The sequence below is a fragment of the Pelodiscus sinensis genome, chromosome 21, assembly GCF_052426305.1.
Source record: "Pelodiscus sinensis isolate ZL-2025 chromosome 21, ASM5242630v1, whole genome shotgun sequence".
NCBI lineage: Eukaryota > Metazoa > Chordata > Testudines > Trionychidae > Pelodiscus > Pelodiscus sinensis.
The window spans coordinates 2,359,618-2,380,287 of record NC_143072.1 but is presented as its reverse complement, the minus strand read 5'-3'; the positions used below and the strand labels follow the sequence as shown (position 1 = coordinate 2,380,287).

Genomic DNA, 20,670 nt, shown 5'->3' with positions numbered 1-20,670 from the left:
GGTGTTTTTATTTCACGGGGGTCACTCCACTGGGGATTACAGAGATGGTTAATAGAAGTAAACTACTCTTTCTAGAAAAGCCTCACTAATGCAGAAAATTCCCTGAGCAAATTATAAATTATACAGGTTTCTCATGAAATATTTATCTGTGGCGTCTTCAGGGATCTTAGGAGAGGCTGCTAGAAGATTATTTAACACAGCAGTACGCATGGAGTCTCAGAGATGTGATTTATTGCATTCAGGTTGCCTTTTGCCATAGCATCAAATGCAATTTGGGTAGCAGAAAAATTACTCTGATGTCCACCATTTCACATCCGTTACATGTTGGCTCCAAACAACTGTGCAGTACTGGAACATGAGACTGTAGAGGGATGGAAGAGTGTCACCAAATGGCCGGCTGCCTGTACAAAGGGCGTTCCCAGCCACCTGGCACAGGCTGAGGTCTCTGTGCCATCCTTGCTCCAGCTCCTGGCACAGGCTGAGGTCAAATGATCACAGGGGTGGCCAGAATTCCCTCCCTTCCCCAGTTAATTTGGCTTCCCGGAGTCAGTGGCAAATGTAACTGAGAGCAATTCTAAGGTTGCTCTCACTTGGCCCAGTGACTGAGTGGCCCCAGATTATGGGGAGCAAAAAAAAGCTTAAAGTCACCTTCTCTCTTCAGACCCTGCTCAAAGCAGGGAACATTGTGGGACAGTTCTTGGGGTACCCGAGACTGTGAGCCACCTTCCCTCCTACTAAAGAGAATCTTTCTTGTAACTGGGTGTCAGCTCCCTGATACCACCAGCCCTTCAGCCGCTCAAGCATTCTCATCTGAACTAGGCCTGCCCTCACTTTCTCTTCCAGATTAATGATAGATGCACCCAAGTTCTGAGTTCCTCTGAATTGTTCCCCTGTGATATCCAGCCCCAACGTTGGCTACTCCAGGAATTGCAGATCTTTTTCCCTCAAAGGAACTGTGTATCCCAGTTTACCAGTTCTACCTTAAACTGGCACTTCTGTAAGCCACACAGAACTTATGGGCACTTATAATAAAACACAACAGGGGTTATTTAAAAAAGAATGAAGATTTAACTGGAAACGAGAGAAGAGTGGAAACAAATGGGCAGAACACAAAACAAACCCCTAAATAATGAATCCAATTCTCTACTTATCAAGAGTTACCTTTCCTAGCCAATGAAATATTTCCATCCCACCCCCTTCCCTCAAGCCCGCATGGGCTATGTCTGGACGGCGGCACTATTTTGGAATACTGGAAATATGCCAAAATAGCAATTCTGCATCTTTAAATGCACCCGTTATTGCAAAATAGAATGGGCTTGCTATTCCGACATCCCAGTAATCCTCATTCCACAAGGAGTAAGGGACGTTTCGGAATAGCAGGTTATTTTGAAATTTGGCACTGTATAGACACGGCCAAATTTTGAAATAGATGGTCTCGAAATAAGCTATGCAATTTACGTAGCTCAAATTGCATAGCTTATTTCGAGATGGTGCCGCTGAGCAGAAGCACCCACAGAAAGGGGGAATACCTTTCTTGTTGTAAAGTCTCTTTTATCTTTAAGTGGTTTTGATTGTTTGCCATTGCCTGCGATGGTTTCCTGTTGAAAGTCATAAAGCTAAACAATTGAATCTTGCCGGCATCACCAGCTCAATAGGGTGGGGTCACAACCCTCCTTTGCCCTAATGGGTCGTTACTGAGGTACACACTGGGGGTATGTCTAGACTACATGCCTCTGCCGGCATATGTAGTCGAGACATGTCCTGGGAGATAATGGACTATGTAGCACTTTAAAGACTAACAAGATGGTTTATTAGGTGATGAGCTTTCGTGGGCCAGACCCACTTCCTCAGATCAAATAGTAGAAGAAAATAGTCACAACCGTATATACCAAAGGATACAATTAAAAAAATGAACACACATGAAAAGGATAAATCAAATTTCAGAACAGAAGGGAGATGCGGGGCGGGGGGGGGGAAGAAGGTAAATGTCTGTGAGCTAATGGTATTAGAGGTGATAATTGGGGAAGCTATCTTGGTAATGGGTAAGATAACTGGGGTCTTTGTTGAGACCCACGTGTAGAGAGTGTCGAATTTTAGCATGAATGACAGTTCAGAGGATTCCCTTTCAAGTGCAGATTTAAAAGGCTTCTGAAGCAGGATGCAGGTAATTAAGTCGTTGAGACAGTGTCCTTTCTGGTTGAAATGGCAAGAAACTGTTTTTTCTTTGTGATCCTGTCTAATATTTGTTTTGTGGGCATTGATCCTAACACGGCTACATTTCTATCACTGGGAGATAATGTAATTTCTACTCCCAATCCATAAAGCAAACTTCCAATATAAATACATTATTCTGTAAATATTACTTTTGCATACAAACATCGCTCCTTGATTATTAGCTGTGACAAGTTATGGGCTTTGTGTAGTTATTTCAGGCTACGTCTAGACTGCAAGCTACTTTCGAAAAGTTATTTTCGGAACAGATCTTCCGAAAAAACGTCTTTCGAAAGAGCACGTCCACACACAAAAGCGCATCGAAAACGCGATCTGCTTTTTCGAAAGAGAGCATCCAGACTGATTGGACGCGCTCTCGCATAAGAGGCCACGTGGAACCACTTCAACCAGGGCTTTAGGTCACCAGTTGTTTCCGAGTGCAGGTGCCAGAGCCTTGCAGAGACATGCGCTTAAAGGGACCCCCCCTACACAGCCGTTTCTCTGCTTCTGCTGTGCGCTTGCTACCTCTTCGAGGGACAGCAAAGCTCTCGCAGTGCCTGCTGTGGTTGTCTGGCTTTTTTGGACACCACAGCTTTTCTCTTGGTGCCATGAAGCCGGAACTGACCCTGGGCATGTGATGGCCCCACGCGGCCAGGCTGCAGTTTCTGCAGCACTTTGTGCCAGCTGCCTTCCTGGTCCTGACTGAGCTCAATCCTGAGCTGATTCTGGGAACCCTCTCCCTGGGTGCGGAAGCTCCACACTAGCAACCGCACCCCACAGAGGAGAGGTGTTTTTGGAGGCTGGACACCAGTCCCAGCTGGTCATGGAGCAGTGGGATGACCAGCAGTGGTTCCAAAACTTCTGCATGCAGAAGGCCACGTTTTTGGAGCTGTGTGCCTGGCTTGCCCCTGCCCTCCAGAGACACGACACTCGCCATCCCCCTGGAGAAGCTGAGCTGTGGCATGGCTCGCCCCTCAGTCCCAACTGGTCCGGCTGTGGAGAACACAAAGAGGGCGAGGCGGTCAGTCGTCCAGGCAGACGCTGTCCCTGAGGCCGTGCCCTCCTCTGTGAGGCCAGGGGAGGGGGATGTCCTGGGAGCAAGGCCATGTGTGGCCTGCACAGCAGGCCCTGCCTCCCGGGGCCCCAAGGTGCCTAGGGGACCATGCTGCCCGCTTCCCGGCCCACCGTCAAGAGGCAAGGGAAGTGTCTGGCCACAGTGGGATCCTATGCGCGGCAGAGGGGCTGGGAGCAGCCTGGCCCTCTCTGAGGTCCACACACACACCTGCACCTCTCAGCGCTGCCCACGGGAGCGGGTGGTGCCTCGCACGTGCAAGCATGCCCGCGTGCTGGGTGCGACGCTCCTCGGGGTGTCCGGGGTCGTGCCTGTGCCCTTGTGGCTAGCCTGCTTCCAGCTGTGGCAGGTGCTGGAAGCCCCCCCCTTCCCCTCGGGGCTGGATGTGTGTGGAGTCTGGCAGCGGGATCCCACCTGTGCTCAGAGGCTGCCTGCTGAGTCCACGTGGCGCACATTAACGCTGCTCCTGGTTCCACGTGCATGGACTGCAGCGTGATGTCCAGCCCGAGCTGCCCCAGTGATGCTCGCACCCCTCCCCCTCTGCACCCACCTCCCCCGCCCTGTGTGTGTGACAGACTGAGAGCACTCACCTGAAGATCCCTTCCCGGCGTCAGACTAGGCCTGGCTGAAAGGCACCAGATCCAGGGACAGGGTGGCGATGTCCGTCTCCTCCTCCTGCTGGCTCTGGTCATTGTCCTCCTCTGCCGTGACCTCCGGCTGGGTGACGACAAGGGTCTTGAGGCCGGAGTCTACCACGATGGGTGGGGAAGACATCCCCCCCCCCCCCCCCCCCGGATCCTGCCCCTGAGTGCGAGCTGCGCTCTCTGGCCCTGACGTATCCCTGATGGAGCTCTTTGGCTTTACTCCAGACCTGTTCCAAGATCCAGGGTGGGTGTCCGCACTCTGCCAGGAACTCAGCCATGTGCTTGAAGATGTCCGCGTTGCGTTGCTTGGAGCGGAGATCCTTCAATGTCTCCTCCTCGCTCAACAGCTCGAGGAGGGACAGGATCTGTGCTCTTGGCCAGGAGGGTAATCACCTCTTGGTCCCCCGGGAGGGTCCTGGGACCCCTGTAGCTGCACCCTGTGATCTTGGGGGCCTTGTGGCTCCGCCATGGTTAGCAAGGCCTGTGGCAGGGAGAGCCACACAGTCAGGGTGCTGCTTTCAGGCCAGCTTCCTGCCACAAGACCTGTCCAGGGTGCCTTCAGCTTTGAGGGCCCAGAAGACAGGAACGATAGAGTTGTGATTACTGTGGATGGAGTGTCCGCCAGGGCACCTGTATTATTTCCTGAGGCCTCTTCTTTTGAAAGAAAACCCTCCTCCCTGTCCACACACACCTTTTTCTGAAAGAGCTCTTGCGGAAAAAGGTTTCTTCCTCGTAAAAAGAGGAGTACCAATGCCAGAAAAACCCCTCTGTTCTTTCGATTTTCTTTTGAAAACGCAGTTGCAGTGTGGACATAATTACAGCTTTGTTGGAAAAACGGACAAAACTCTGTAGTATAGCCATACCCTAATGTATTACTTTTTAGTGATGAATATCCCACACAGCATCTGTGGTGTAGCGAGTGTCTCAGATGTGAGAGGAGGGATGTTCGCAAAGACTTTATCCAAGGGGGGGGCTCTGTGCCACACAGAGTAACTGAGAATCGGCCCCTCTTTTTACTTCTCTGATTGAGATAAATGAATCAAGTATAGTTTTGTATTGTAAAAAGATGGTAAAATTGGACTTTTTATATAACCAAAGGAAAATAATGCATTCTTTCTTGTATCTCGTGTATTTTGAAGGTGTCTGTTACTAATTAAGCTCTCTCTCCTTGAGATAATGGTCTGAAAACTGGAGAGCCAGACTAATAGCTGAACTGAATTGCAAAGTCTGAGAGGTACCTGTGTTAGTCTGTAACTTTAAAAAAGAGTAGTCCTGTAGTAGCACCTTAGAGACTAACATATATAGTATCACGGGATTTCGTTGGCAAAATCCACTTCCCCAGATGAGTAGAGTGGAAGGAAGTGGGTTTTGATCATGAAAGTTCATGATACTATCTATATATTTTTGTTAGCGTCTAAGGCAGGGTAGGCAATCTTTTTAAAACCAAAACTCCAAACATCATCAAACTTCAGCATAAATGAAACATTGTAGTCACAGACTTTATTTAATGGGACTTCTGCTATTGAATCATTTCACACATTTCTATAAAGTTTGCATCATATCTCGTCAAATTCAGGCTCATGCGCGCTTTCAAGCTATCTGAGTAATTACACATTTTTAAAATTTTGAATTAATTTTTCATTTTAATTTTAAAAAGTTGCATGTATTTTGGGAGTGAGAGAAGAGCCCTATTTCATTCCATGCTGAGCCATATTTGGCTCGAGAGCCGTGGGTTGCAGACCCCTGCTCTAAAGTGCCACAGGACTACTCAGGTTTTTTTTTAATTGCTAAGGTATAGCAAATACTGCAAGGACAGAGCAGTGAGTGTAGCTCCCTGTGTCATAGCTTTGCTCCGTTTTAATACTTTTTTCTTCCCTCAGGCTATGAAAGTCCTCTCCAAAAAGAAGCTGTTGAAGCAGTATGGATTTCCACGTAGGTATCATGCTTTTCAAGGTTACAGCTAAGCTCTGCAGGCCCTATCTACTATCATTTGTAAGGCAGAATTTCCAGTGACTTCACTGAAAATTTTGCCTGAGTAAGGTATAGGGAATCTGGCCTCCTTTCAAAGCTGCTTGAGTGCTTTGTGAAGATAGGTGTATCCCGCCTCACTGCTCCTTTGTGCCACTATCCTCTGACTGTGTTGCTCGTAGATGGTGAAACACTGACCTCTGTATTCGTATGGCATATAGGAGCCCTTTTTCTTGTTGTGCCTCTGCGGTATCTGACTAGGCTTTCAGGCACCTCTCTCTTGCGTGCTGTAGGGTCAGTGTGTCAGGAGAAGCCAGTTTGAATTTGCGATGTGATCTGAAGCCACTTCTGCGTGTCTTCATCCATCCAGAAGTTAGCTCTTTCTTGGTTGTCCCACCGTGGTCCAGCACAGAATATGGAGCCTAAAGGCTCAAATGGGCTCTCAAAAGGTGTGCAAAACTCTCAGGGCTGCGTTTTCAACATCACATGACATTCAACATGCTGAGTGTTCTTGAAAACCTGGCCTGGACTATGGATACTGACAATTCCAGCATTGAATCCAGTTTATCAGTATCCACAATTGGAGCCAGATTTTCACAAGTTCTTAGCACCAAGCAGCTCTGAGGGTGACATGGGCGGTCAGAGTTTCACAATATGCTGAGCACTTTTGACATCCTGGCCTTGTCAAGGGAAAAAGGTTCCCATACTGTTGACTCGAGCTTGGGTTGTAACCTAGACTGAGTTTATCTGTTCTTCTAGTTTGTGTCTCTTGCTGTAACTCAAACACCCTCAAATCTAAGACTCAAACTTTGAGGAGGAAAACTTGCTAACTAAAGCTTGGGCTTTCTCTGCTGGTCCATTTCTGCTGTCTCTGGTAGGCTGCGTCTAGACTGGCATAATTTTCCACAAATGCTTTTAACGGAAAAGTTTTTCAGTTAAAAACATTTGTGGAAAAGAGCATCTAGATTGGCATGGACACTTTTGCGCAAAATCACTTTTTGGCACCCTGCCAATCTAGATGCGGTTTTGCGCAAGAAAGCCCCAATCGCCATTTTCACCATCGGAGCTTTTTTGCACAAAACGGTTCTCAGTTGTCTACGCTGGCCCTCTTGCACAAAAGCATTTGCTCAAGAGGGCTTTTTCCTGAACGGGAGAGTCATTGTATTTGCAGAAGAACACTGACAATCTTACATTAGATCATCAGTGTTCTTGCGCAAATTCAAAGGGGCCAGTGTAGACAGCTGGCAAGTTTTTCTGCAAAAGCAGTTGCTTTTGCGGACAAACTTGCCAGTATAGACACAGCCGTAATGTTTTAAGGTGAGGCCTTTTGCCTAATACATCAATACGACCGATTCCCTATCGGGCTTGTCGTCTTCCTCTGGAAAGTAGGCTTTTGTTCAATCCTTCATATGAAAAAAGATGTTTTAAATGTCATGTTTTGAAAACGTTGGGCTTGATCTTACTGCCTGCTAGGCACTCTGAACTCCCATTGGAGTTGTGGGCACGCAGCCCCTTGTAGGATGGGGCTCCCTGTGTGAATGGGAGCTAATGCAAAGCGCCGTGTTTCCCTGGGAAATTTTATTATCAAGAACCAAATTTTCTTTCTGAATAAATTGGTCATTTCTCGTGGAATAATTCATTCAAGCTAGCGAGAGGCTTCCTGATTGGGTCTTAAAGCTGTTTGTTAGTGGATCTTTCTAATGGGTTTGGAAGCAGAATAGGACATGGGAACTGGAGTTTGCTGTAACAATAGAAAAACCAGACCAGCATGTGCATGATGCCTGTCTGCATCATGCATTTATTCAGAACAAGCCTAAACCTGTGTACAAATGAAACTGTGTGGCCACCTCAGGGGTGGAAGGCATCGAATAGCCATATCACAATAACTGGGGAGAAGGCAGATAGATATATTGTGGCTGGTAACACAGGGCAATGAAAACATGCCATGCCTTCCTTAATGCTCATGAAGAGTTTCAGTTTTAAGGCTTCACTTGAAAGGTCCACACTGTGAAGCACACAGAGCTCAATTCATCTGCCTTAGAAAGCTAATGGGATAAGTCAGCCCAGCTACACTTGGGACTTGTTGGTTGGCCTTCCAGCGTAGATTGGAGGAATATTGATGGGACAGCACTGATGACCTTGTTGGACTTGGTGTGTGGAGAACTAATTTCCTATCCCCTAAGTAACCACGCTGACTCTTCTCACTGACGCTCATTTCAAGTTGACTTGATAAGAGAAAATAAAAGTCAGGCATTGTCTTGGGCAGAGAATATTCACTGTCAGCGTGTCCTCTCTTGGGTCATTCAACCCCTGCTCTTACGTCTGTCAAACTGGTCGTATATCTTTAGGTCCTGCACCCATTCAAAGCCCAGTGTGCTACAGCTATTCACTGTGAGGTATCATGTGCTGACTAGCAGGAATAAAGTACCATTTTTTGTGGTTGCTATTGTAGGTCGACCTCCCCCAAGAGGCGCTAAAGCAACTTCTGGTGGACAGCTGAAGCCAATGGCACCACTGGATAGAGTTTATCAGGAAATAGCCATCTTAAAGAAACTGGACCATGTCAACATTGTCAAGCTGATCGAGGTGTGTATGTCCAAGTGGGTTGGGGGAAAAGAGGTCAGAGGGTGCAGATGGGTTACATGCAAGTTTGGTTGGTTGTTTTTTTTCAAGTTAGTGGGAATCGGTAGGTAAAATCCCCCAAGGGATTTTGAAAATCAGTCTGTCTTTATAAATTAAGAACCCCATTCTCCCCACACTCCACATAGTGGTGCTCAGAAGGGCTTGCTTGATCAAGGTCAAAGTTGATCAACAGCAGATCCTTAAGCAACTGTGTGCGAGTGCGAGAGCACCAGCCTTGCCGACACACAAACGTGCACTGGATTAATTAAACTAATGCAGACTCCTGTGTAGATGTTTTTTATTCAGTCTAAGACCAGTTATTTTGGTTTAGCTTATACCTGTGCCTACTCAACATAAGCTAAATAAGCCTAGTTTAAACTGATCCCAGCCTTTTGCTGCAGTTAAACTGATTTCATTAATGATTATACCTTAAACTAATTGATGGAGTGTTGTATGTAGATAAGCCCCATGTGTTTGTGTGGCAGGGTGCGGGGTAGGGCGGGGAAGAGCAGAGGGGGAGGGCTGTATGGTGATGGACCTTAATATGACATGGGCAAATAGCATCTTTATTTGTACGTACCGTCTCTAGTAGGCAGAGGAATGCATGGAATTTGTTTTCTTTAATTCCCCAAATATTGGTGGCAGCCCAGATTTATCTAGGGTAAACTAAAGAAAATTTCTCTCTGTCCTTAGAAATCCTCTCCAGCGCAGGGAGTTTCTAATTGCGAGCAGTTGCTCTGTAGCAGGGGAGTCTTTGAATAGGATCTCTGACCCCATAACAACTCCTGTATGCCCATTCTGATCCTGGCAATGTGGTAAGAAGGGAAGTATACTAGTGACTAGCAGTGCTGACTCAGTGTAAACAATGGGCATCCATAGAGAACTTGGTGAACCCTGAATCCATTGTGATGACACTTACGCAAGGCCATTGCTTAGTTCCCTTGGTGTCATGACATTGCAGTACCTGTCCAATGAGACCAAAGCTTGCACACACTACAGTTGGAAACGCCACTCTGTTCTCAGCTAGCAAACAATGTGTCTCAGTGGACAAAAGAGACTGCAACAGGGTGGTATACACAGCTGCTGGCAGTCCTGGAGTTTAGGACCCAAACCAATACATTGGCGTGAGATCCTTTCCTTTCGTTAGACTGAAAGGCCAGCCTGATTTTTGCATGTAGGTCACATGGAGATAGGTGCATTGTAGATTTTCTTGCATATACCTTGTCAGGCTTACACGACAGTGTGGCATCCATGAGAAGGACCCTGGGTGTGTACAGTGATTGTGCTTACATGGCCCAAGAGTGCAAGTCTTGTTTTTTGAAGTCTAGTCGGCAGAGCATCTGAAATGGGTCAGATTGTAATGTGCACGTCGTTAGCTCAATTTCCCAGAGTTAGGGATGTTTGAGTCTATCCCTACTAAAATCCTACAATCATACAAAATCAAGGCAGGGGAGAGAGCTGTATATGTAAAGTTGCAAATCACACATTATTCCATTAAACTTCAATTCAAGTGCCTTGTGAGTTTAACAGCCTGCAGCTCAACATTAAACATGGGTAACTGTCGGGTATTATTGGATTAAAGATGTCTCCCTCTCTCTGTGTTTCCCTTCCCTTGCCTCTGTGCTATCCATTTTAGGTACTTGATGATCCAGCAGAGGACAATCTGTACATGGGTATGTATCCCCTTATATGTTAATAGAGCCATACTTGCTCTCACTAAGGTGTGTAATGTACATTTCCAGAAGAGATCATAACGAGGTGCCTAGCACTGATCACAACAGATAGAGTTGGGACCTAGGAAATGTTAACACCTCTTAAGAGGTTGGAAAATGCAGAAGGGCCTTGCACCAGTGTCCGGTCCCGGAGGCCTGGCATTTTAGGAGAGCTGCACAGAGCGGAAGCTGCTCTGTAGTGGGTGTGGTTTGTGTTTCCTGCGCCCCAACGCCCTGCCTTTAATGCACCCAGCCAGTGTAGAAGAAAGGTGGGAGAAGTGGCTGGAAGTGTGATGTGCATGGACTGAGATCAGGTCTGTCTTCTGCATGTGCACAAGGAATGAGCGTGTGGGGAAGGAGGGTGGAATTTCCTTGTGTCCTGTCTGCCTTAACACTCCTGCAAAGAGTCGGCCACAGTATCTACAAGAATAATCCTCATGAAATAGTAAAGGAGGCTTTGGAAGCTGCCTGCAAAGGGGGGCCTGCCCAGCAAATGAAGCTGTGTTCCTTTAAAAGGCCAGTTGCTCTTCCAGGTTTATCAACTACACGATTAGTGAACTACCCGCCTCTTAACATCCCTGGGAGGAATCTGTGCCAGGAATAGAGCTGAGCGAGGTCACTCGAATGTGGGCAGATGGGACGGGGAAAGGGCAGATTTCCAGGATCTAACACTCCCTTCCTCCTCCTCAGTGTTGGTGGGGTAGGGACAGTGATCTATAGAGCAGTACAAATTATTCCCTGTCTCTTCTGCTCTCCCATAGCAGGGTGGGGAATGGGAATGCATATTGGGACTTGAGTCACAATCTGGTCCCCAGGATGTTCCTGGGGGAGTGCAACAATGTGCTGCTGCTTACCCGGCAAGGCCACGATTTGGCCCCTAGTAAATTGGAGAACACCCAGACTTGTACAAACTAGAGCCTGTTTCAAGATCATAAAATCGCCTCCCCTTTATCTGTGGAGAGCAACGAAGCTTTCCTGCCAATCTGACACATTAATGGTCAGGCTGCACATTCCTACAATATTGTGTTTTGCTGCTGATAATATTCCAGTGGTACCAAACCAATGCAGTTATGAGAGAAGGGAAAATCAACAGGGTCTGGAAACCAGGAGAGGGAAGTAGGTTAGTAAATTAGCATCGGTTGTCTCCCCATAGGAGCTGGCCTGGGATCGTTACATTCGTCTCTGTGAAACCAACAAGCTCTTTTCATTCTCCTTGTAGCTTTGTTGGGTGGAATAACTTGATTTCAATGGTTCTGGGGCTGTGTTTAGTTTATAGGCAACATTCTAGGAATGTGTGTCTACATGATATTGGATTCCTTCTCTCTTACCCTGGTCGCTTTGTTTGTTTTTCTTTTCTTTCAGTGTTTGACCTTCTGCGCAAGGGGTAAGTAGCCCAAAGGCGACTTGGGAGACTAGAATAGCTGGCAGTTTGCAGTTCTCACCAGACGGAGAGGCAGCTTGTGAATGGCAGAGGACTCATTCACTGACCCCTGGTGAAAGGCAGGGATGATGTGTAAAGTGGTGCCAGTTGCATGTCACTAAGGCCCAATCTACACTTAAAACATTGAAGTGAAAGCATGGCCATGGCTCTCCCAGCGCTCTGGGTAAACCACCTCCACGTGGAGCCTCGCTCCCAGCGTCGGGAGCCTGTTTACCCAGGCGCTTTACAGCTCTGTAACTTGCTGCACTCAGAGGGGAAGGGTGTTGGTTTTCACATACCTGAGCCAGAAAGACACAGCACGCTAAAGTGGCAGTGTAGACATGGCCAGAGTCAGGGAGATAGATTCCAAAGTGGCAAAGGAGATAGATTTCAATTGCATTTGCACCACCTAGACTATAGATTTTGTAGTGGCTGCAGATTTACACGAGCATCGCTGCTTTCAGACTCTGGTGACAGGAGTCTGACTTAATGTAACTTCCATGTCAAGTGGCCAGAAAGAGTTTTTAGATAGTGTAAATTAAAGTAACTTCCACCTTACACCTGCATAAAGGGTGCATTTCCTTAGGCTCCCTTTTACTCCTGTATTCACTGTGACCTTATGCCAATCACTATTGAATTCTCCTTCCCCCAAATTATTTGAGCGACAACATTTTGTAAATAAACACAGGAGCTTTTCCACCTCCACACATAGATTTTCCGGTCCTTTGGGACAGATACAGTTTACAGCGGATCCTGAAGTGCTTACAATCTTTATAAACAAGACAAGTCCAGGAAGGATTACTAACCATATTTTTGAATGTCCGTGCTTTGGAGAGAGAGAAAGCGGTCACGGTCAATAGAGAGCCTCTGTCACAGTGAGCAATTGAACATAAATCTGCATCATAGCTTAGTGCCTTAACCACAAACTGTTGAGGGTGTCTTGATAGTGGTGTGGTTAGTGGAGTTGCTTTCCAAGCAACTGGTCTGCGTTCAGTTCCCAGCCAGTGCTGGCTTCAGCTCTTCCCTTTCCTTGTTACAAGGAGGAGGGAGAAAAATTGTTCTCCTTGGCCTCTGAGGACAGGACAAGAAGCAATGGGCTTTAACTGCAGCAAGGGAGGTTTAGGTTGGACATTAGGAAAAATTTCTTAATTGTCAGGGTGGTTAAACACTGGAATAAGTTGCCCAGGGAGGTTGTGGAATCTCCGTCCCTGAAGATATTTGAGCAAGTTACATAAACATCTATCAGGGATACTCTAGACCAGGAGTAGGGAACCTCAGACCAGGGGCTGGATGCAGCCCCCAGCTTCCCTGGATCCAGCACTGGGGAGCCTGTGCTGGTGCTCCAGCCCCACTGCCACGCACCCTCAGGACTGAAGCACCCAGAATCTACTAGCCTGGGCCCCTCTAGGCTCTGGTGTGCAAGGGAAATGTGGGGAGGGTCTTTCTGCTTCTCAGTCAGGGGCTTCTCACTTTTCTTTGCACTTGAGTGCAGCCCCCGACTGATTTTTCTGTGGGTCAGCAGCCCCCCCATCCTGATCTAGACGGTACGTGGTCCTGCTGTGAAGGCAGGGGACTGGACTTGATGACCTCCCGATCCAGTTCTATGATAAGACCCTCCTTCCTTCCTGGAAGCTTTGCTTTTCTTTCTCCTGGGTCTCAATACCATAATCTCTCGGGATATGTCTATGCTGCATAGTATCCCAAAATAGCTACCTCGCGTCTACACAAGCCGCCCATTATTTCAAAATATTTTTCAAAGTAATGGGCACTCTGTTTCACCGTCCCGGTAAACCTCGTTGCACAAGGGATAAGGGATGGCCCGAAATAGCGCACTATTTCGAAAGTTGGTGCTGTATAGATGCGCCAAATTTCAAAATCCGCTATTTCCAAATAGATTCAAAATAAGATATGCAGTTTGCACAGCGCAAATTGCGTCTCTTATTTCGAGTTTAGAGTTCTTTAGATTCCAGTGTGGGCTCGGTTTTTCTGTTTGCTGTTTCCTCCAACATAAGAATGTCCGTGGTGAGGTAGGCCAGTATTCCATCTCACCCAGTCTCCTGTCTTCCGACAGTAGCCGATGCCAGTGAGAATGTCTGCACGCTAGCACAGCGACCGTTCGATATGCATGCGGTAGACAATTTTCAGTGTGACACGATAGGTGTCGTTGCTGCAAACAATTGGTGAATATCACTGAGTGAGAAGGGAGTATTACTTGAATGTTCTGCTCCAGATGAATAGAGGTAATGGCTGAAAATGCCTTCCGGAGCATCAGCTGCAAGACAAACACGGACTCAACCCAAACCACCCAACTAGGAAGGGTCCCAGTAACATTTTAAATGTCATTGCCAAGTCAAGTGTCACAGCACCGTGTGGCAGGCTTGTTAGTATAATGGGGAGCGTGATGGTTTTAGGCCTGGCCTAGCGGAGGTTGAACCGCTATACACGAAGGTGGTTTTGGAGGAGCCTTTTACATTCTGATGTATAGCATGTTGTGGTACGCTGGGGCCTTTGGCACTGGTCGTTTGAAGCTGAGGTAAAACTCCCAGGCTGTGTCTACACTGGCCACTTATTCCAGAAAATCAGCCGCTTTTCCGGAATAACTTGCCAGCTGTCTACACTGGCCCCTTGAATTTCTGGAAAAGCACTGACAATCTACTGTAAAATCACCAGTGCTTTTCCGGAAAAACTATGCTGCCCCTGTTCGAGCAAAAGTCCTTTTCCAGAAAACTGTTCCGGAAAAGAGCCAGTGTAGACAGCACAGATTTCTTTTCCTCAAAAAAGCCCCGATCGCGAAAATGACGATCGGGCTCTTTTGTGGAAAAGCGCATCTAAATTGGCACGGACACTTTTCCAGAAAAGCATCCTGCCAATGTAGACGCGCATTTTCCGGAAATACTTATAACGGAAAACTGTTCCGTTTTAAGCATTTCCGGAAAATCATGCCAGTGTAGACGTAGCCCCACTGCCTTCAGTGGCATGAGAGCTGGGACAGTGATGAGCACTTTTGAAAATCCCACCCTTCGCCACCACTGAAGGCAACAAGTCTTTCCATTGGCTTCATTTGGCTTTGGATCAGACCTTAATTCGGGGTCGGTAGAGCCACTTTCATTTATTTCAGTGGGCATCAGGTTGGGCCCTAAGGGCGTAATAGTACAAGGTACTGAGCACCCTCAACGCCCATTCATTTCAAGGCAGGATTGAGCCCTGAGACTCTCCTTGACCTCTTACTTCTGCTTTGGAGCCAACCAGAAGAAATGGAGCAAGACGTGAAGGTGGGTTTAAGCACTGAGGCTGTATGTACCCTGCAGAGGGAAAGGCTGATTATAGCCCAGGCAGGCATACCCATGTTAGCTTTCATCTCGCTAGCACGGGTAACAGCAGTGGTGCAGAGATGGCAGCATGGGCTACCAATGGAAGTATTTACCCAGGGTCCTTGGAGGGCTTGTATTCTGGTTTCCAGCCCATGCTAGATCAAAGCTAACACAGATATGCTTAGCCAGGCTACAATCAGAGCTTCATTCAAATCCAAATGCCCCTTTGTCCAAACTTTCCTTCTTTACTTGATTTAGGGCTGGGACAAGTCACCGGGAGCCACTCCATTGACTTGAAATGCACTTGGAATGGGCCTGTAATTCCACTAGGGATTAAGAGAGCTAAATCTGCAGGGACATTCCATGCATTTTATTTCCCTTTACCACCCTTTCACAGCCTGCCATCTCTTGCAGGTTAATGGTGACCAGATGAGAGGCAAGCCAGGTCTGACTAGTGATCAGAACCGTCGTCGCCTCTTTGGGGTAGGGGAGAATGCTCTGTCGAATCTCTGCGCAGGTCAAGGAAAGCCACTGCACTCAGCTGCAGTCATGAGGAAGCTGTGCCACTCTTCTCCCTCTGTAGCAGATGGCCATTCTACTTCATTGGCAGTCCTGTCACTTTCTCCCCTTGCTTCTCCCAGGATTCAGCAACACATTGTAGAAGCTATTTTATGTTTAGCTAGAAGCCATCTTGTATATCAAAAACCATTTCAGCTTTTCTCTCAAGCACGTAAACCAGAGTGAACTTTCTGTCACCCCGTGAGAAGAGGCCTACAGGATGGGCTATTGGTATGTGTTAATTGGGCTGGTTGGGACAGGAGATGTACTCCCTCGTACCTGTCCGCCATCTTGTTGATAAGGCTTTGTTTTTCCAAATTTAATTAAGGATTTTTGTAATTGGATGCCCTGACGTCAGACTGTTTGGCTAAGGGTATAAAAATACTAGAATTGATTGTATTAGCAGCCTTACTGGGCCCGGCTCTGCTGTGACCACGTTTGGCTCATGCTGTGCTTTATTAATTAATAAAGCTGTTTAGCTGCCTAAACACAAAAAAGCGTGTTTTTGCTTCAACAACGTGAATGTTGCTATGTGGTAGGGGGGTGGGGGAGGAAGCTGGAATTCGGTGACAAAACAGCATTAAGCTCATCTATTGAAAGAAGTAGGGAACAAAAAAGGACCTACAGTTGTTTTCTGATAGGGGAGATAGTAGTGTTGGCAGCTCCCTCAAGCTCTGTGGCAGGTGCACTGGGTGGTTAAAAGTCTCAGAGGGGTAGCCTGTAACTTTAAAAAAACAGTGAGAGAGGGGGGGGGGGGGGTGCCATGAGCTTTCATGGGCAAAACCCACTTCCTCAGAGGAGTGGAGAAAAAAAGGGGGGACCTCTTCTTTTTCTGTTATGTATTAGGAGGTTCCCCCCTTTTTTTTCTCCACTCCTCTGAGGAAGTGGGTTATGCCCACGAAAGCTCATGATACAGTTTTTTTCTGTTAGTCTCTAAGGTGCTACAGGACTACTCGTTTTTTTAGGGTGGTCACAAGAGAGGGTAGCTGTTGCTAAGCTGCCAGAGACCATTTTTGCTGACTCTGTTGTGTATCAATTCTCAACGAGGGCTCCGGCCTGCAAGACGCTGAGAACTCTGGCTCAGGTCCAGCACAGCATTTAAGCTTAAGTCTCTTCAAGGCAGCGAAGTTAAAGGTTGTTTTGCTGCCAGAGTGCCAAACACGGGACAGAATCCGGCCCAGTCCTGCAGGATGCTAAGCGCCTGACCTCCCATTGTCTTCATTCAGAATTGAAGGTGCTTCTTCCTTCTTGGAAAGTACCAAGCAGCTTCTAGGGTCTGGGCTTTAACAATTGGCTCTCCGTGGGGGTCAGGAGGGTCACTTAAGGAATTATGCAGGTCCATTAACAATGAAGACATAGAGAAGGTCACAAGAATGGGGAACAAGGGAGCTTTCTATCCAACTGCTGATTCCTGAGGCATTTTCCCTGGCGTCACTGAACCTTGAGCAGAAAACAGAGTTGCAAGAGCAGCTAAAATGATCAATCAAATATGTTCATGTTAATGTCAAACTCCGGTAGGAAAAACATTTAGCCCTTAGGCTGGTCTCCTTTGAACCTGGATGACGCTGGTTTAATTGCCCTTTGCTGCAGGAGTAAATGCTAGCTAGCATGGTGTCAAATCAGAATCAGGTCCTTGGAAAACCGGTTTGGAAATGCAAGTTACGTGACAACAATATGGTACTTGCAAAGGCCATAAGGCAAGATACCAACAGCCATTTATTTCTGCGAGACTGGTAGGAACGGCCATGATGTGCTTCTTTAATAAGTGATATAATCATAAATAATACAGGTTTGTCCCTTTTATAACACTTCTCTTCCAGGGTTGCCAGTGTTACACATTGGGGTAGGTATTATCCTGATTTTACAGACTGGAATTCAAATAGTTAGGGCCTAATTTCCAGAAGTGCCGAGTGTGTCCAGCTCCTGTTGCCTTCCGCTGGCGTTGTGATGCTCAGCCCTCTGAAAATCAAAGGGTCAGAATTTTTCAAAAGAGCTCAGCTCCCATGTAGGCACTAAAGTAAATGATCAGCTTTTCCCAAGAGCTCGGCATTCTGGGTCTTTTGAAAATTTGTCCCTAAGTGTCAGAACGAGTGATGCCGGAGGATGAGCGTTTTTAAAAATCTGAAACAAAAAACAGGACTACGTAGCACTTTAAAGACTAACAAGATGGTTTATTAAGTGATGAGCTTTCGTGGGCCGGACCCACTTCCTCAGATCAAATAGTGGAAGAAAATTGGCACAATCATAAATTACCAAAGGATACAATTAAAAAAAATGAATACTAAAGTGCTACGTAGTCCTGTTTTTTGTTTCAGCTACACCAGACTAACACGGCTACATTTCTATCACTTTAAAAATCTGGCACTTCTGTAGGTACCTGAATGGGAGCTGAGCTGAATATCTGGCCCCCGTTGTGTTTGCGCAGCACTTGTGGAAATCTGGTCTGAAATGATTTGCTCGAGACCATGCAGAGTCACAGACCGAAATGGAACCCCAGGGCTTTGTTTACTAGCTGACTGCTCTAACTGCTCAACCACACTCCTTCAAATGAGTATTATTTCCCGTGAACTGGGCACTTGGTAATGTTCCCTTTTTCCTTTCAGACCTGTCATGGAGGTTCCAACTGACCAGCCTTTCACCGAAGAGCAGGCTCGGCTCTACTTTAAGGACATTGTCTTGGGCATAGAGTACTGTGAGTACTATGATCAGTGGCACCTTTGCAAAGTATTGCATTGACCTACATTCTTGTTTGAAGCCAACCTTTTAGTCATGGTGAGCAGGCAGGGGAGTAAAAGGATTCTCTCTGATCTTATAGAAAGGGTTTTGCAAGATTGGCAATGACCCATCTCAGCCTGGATTTGTATGGGCCGTAGCACCGTTATTCACTGGCAGACGCTCTTTCAAGTGGCCCTGTGAAAAAGATTTGCTACTTTTTTTTGTTAACACTCTCGGATAGAAATTGGAGGCTTTAATCCTTGCAGCTGCACCAAGCTCAGCTGAAGCCAGGAAACAGCATCTGCAAAGATACAGGCGAAGAAAGTCAATTAGCTTCAGCTGAAGTGAACTTGCTGCGCTTCCAGCAGAGCTGTGGGGGAAGCACTTGCCAGTGGCAGCTGGAAGGCTTCTGTCCTTGTCAGCTCCCTTGCACCACAGCTTGGTGACTCACCGTTACTCACGGCCGTGGCACGGGGAGAACACGCCGCCTCCTTGCTCGCCCTCCCAGCTGGTGGCTCCTGCATTTCACAGACTCCTCAGTCAGCATCTAGACAGAGTAATGGCCTAGTGTGCAATTCATTCATGTTAGTAAACCAGAGAGTGTGTCTCTCCCTCTGCCGTAGCAGATGGCTTCCCAAGAGCTCTCATCTAAGATCCAGCTCTACAGAAGGGCCAGATTTGATCCTTAAATGGTGATCAGGGGATTTTCCATGGCATAGCCCTGCTGGCATAAAGATAACGGAGGCAGCTCCTGTGCCAGCTGCCCCACCCTGAAAGTGAGGGAGGAAGGGAGCAGTGAGTGGTTGTACGGGGGGTGCCCTGTGCTAGTGGGGTAAGAGCAGCCCTTGACTGACTAGCTCTTACTGTGGCCAATGCACTCTGACTTCTTGATGCTCCTTCTTTTTCTGCACCAAGGGGAGCTGCACTGTCTAAGCTAGCCATTCGGTTTTTGCACCACACACATCACCATGCCATCTGCATCTCTGCCAATTCATCTCCTCTCTTCCTTGTGAGCTGCTACCCAAAGTTCATTATCTACGTGCAAGAGAAATATCTTCCTGCCTGTCTGGGCTTCTCCATTTAAGACTTTCCTCTCTGATGCAAATAAAATTGAGGAAGGCATCAAAAAACGATTTACTAAAAGAAACTACACTTGCCAACTCCTTTCCCTCTCTCTCCTCCCCCCCCCCCCCCCCCACTCCCCCGGGGTATGTCTACGCTGCAGAGATTTTTTTTGGAAAAACGGCCATTTTTCCGAAAAAACTTCACTTACGTCTACACTGCAATTGCATTCTTTCAAAAAGGAAAAAAAATCAAAAGAACAGAGGGGTTTTCCCGACATTGGTAAACCTCTTTGTATGAGGAAAAAGCCTTTTTCCGAAAGAGCTCTTCCAGAAGAAGGCGTATGTGGACGAGGAAGAGGGAGTTCTTTCAAAAGAAGAGGAAAGAGGAAAAAGCACAGGTGCCCTGGAGGCCATGCTACCAGTAGTAATCACAGCTTAAATGTGAGAGAGAGTTCATTCAGTGTGGACACTCTTTCGAAAAAGCAGATCGCTTTTTCGATGTGCTGTGGCAGTGTGGACGCTCTCTTTCGGAAGAAGTTTTTTTGGAAGATCTCTTCCAGAAAAGCTTCTTCTGAAAGAAGCCTGCAGTCTAGACATAGCCTGGGGGTAGGCAGCTCCGGCTCTTCCCCCTGTCCCTCCCCTGACCACCAAGAATACCGTGGGCCAAGGCTAAGCCAGCCCCAGCTCTCCTTCTCCCCCCCTGCCCCACTCCAGCTGCCGGGGAGAACTGGACCAAGGCTGTGGCAGCTCTGGCTCTCCATGTGGCCCCTAGGGAGGGCCAGGCTAGGAGTGGATGGGGCTTGGCTCCTGTGGACACAGATGATATGATAACATCATTCTGTTGTCCCGCAGGAAAACTGATATATAGCGAGAGAGAGAGAGTGCTTGAATACTGCAAGTACCATGGTGTTAGTCTCCATCCCTAGAGGTGTTTAAGTCTCGGCTTGACAAAGCCCTGGCCGGGTTGATTTAGTTGGGATTGGTCCTGCCTAGAGCAGCGGGGCTGGACTTGACCTTCTGAGGTCTCTTCCAGCTCTATGGTTCTATGATTTTAATTATCTACCTCATTGTGTGTGTGTGTAACTGCAGCAGGTTCCCTTTCTTAGCTAGACTTCTTAATATTATTTCACTATTGCTGAGGTTTGCTGTACCTATAGGGAAAATCAAGCTGAAAAGTCTGTGGTGCTGATTAGCATACAATGGTGGCCCTTCGCAACCTGCCAGATTCACATCAGCTAGGGATAGGTACGCTGGGATCTTTCCATTCCTTTTTATTTCTCTCTACTTCCTAGAGGAATACCTGGAAATGGCAGATTACCAAGCTGCAGTTGAGGGTTTGTTTGTTTGTTTGTTTTTTATAGCCAGAACTGGAC

The 20,670-nt window shown here is 47.2% G+C and overlaps 1 protein-coding gene across 1 annotated transcript in view; it reads left to right on the top strand.

Moving 5' to 3' along the window:
* CAMKK1 (calcium/calmodulin dependent protein kinase kinase 1) overlaps nucleotides 1–20,670 on the top strand; it is a 197,544-nt gene that overhangs the window by 109,668 nt on the left and 67,206 nt on the right. The window contains exons 5-9 of the mRNA XM_006136070.5: nucleotides 5,808–5,859; nucleotides 8,348–8,481; nucleotides 10,154–10,190; nucleotides 11,592–11,613; nucleotides 18,122–18,210. Of these exons, the coding sequence (XP_006136132.1) occupies nucleotides 5,808–5,859; nucleotides 8,348–8,481; nucleotides 10,154–10,190; nucleotides 11,592–11,613; nucleotides 18,122–18,210 (334 nt within the window). The remainder of the gene's footprint in view (nucleotides 1–5,807; nucleotides 5,860–8,347; nucleotides 8,482–10,153; nucleotides 10,191–11,591; nucleotides 11,614–18,121; nucleotides 18,211–20,670) is intronic.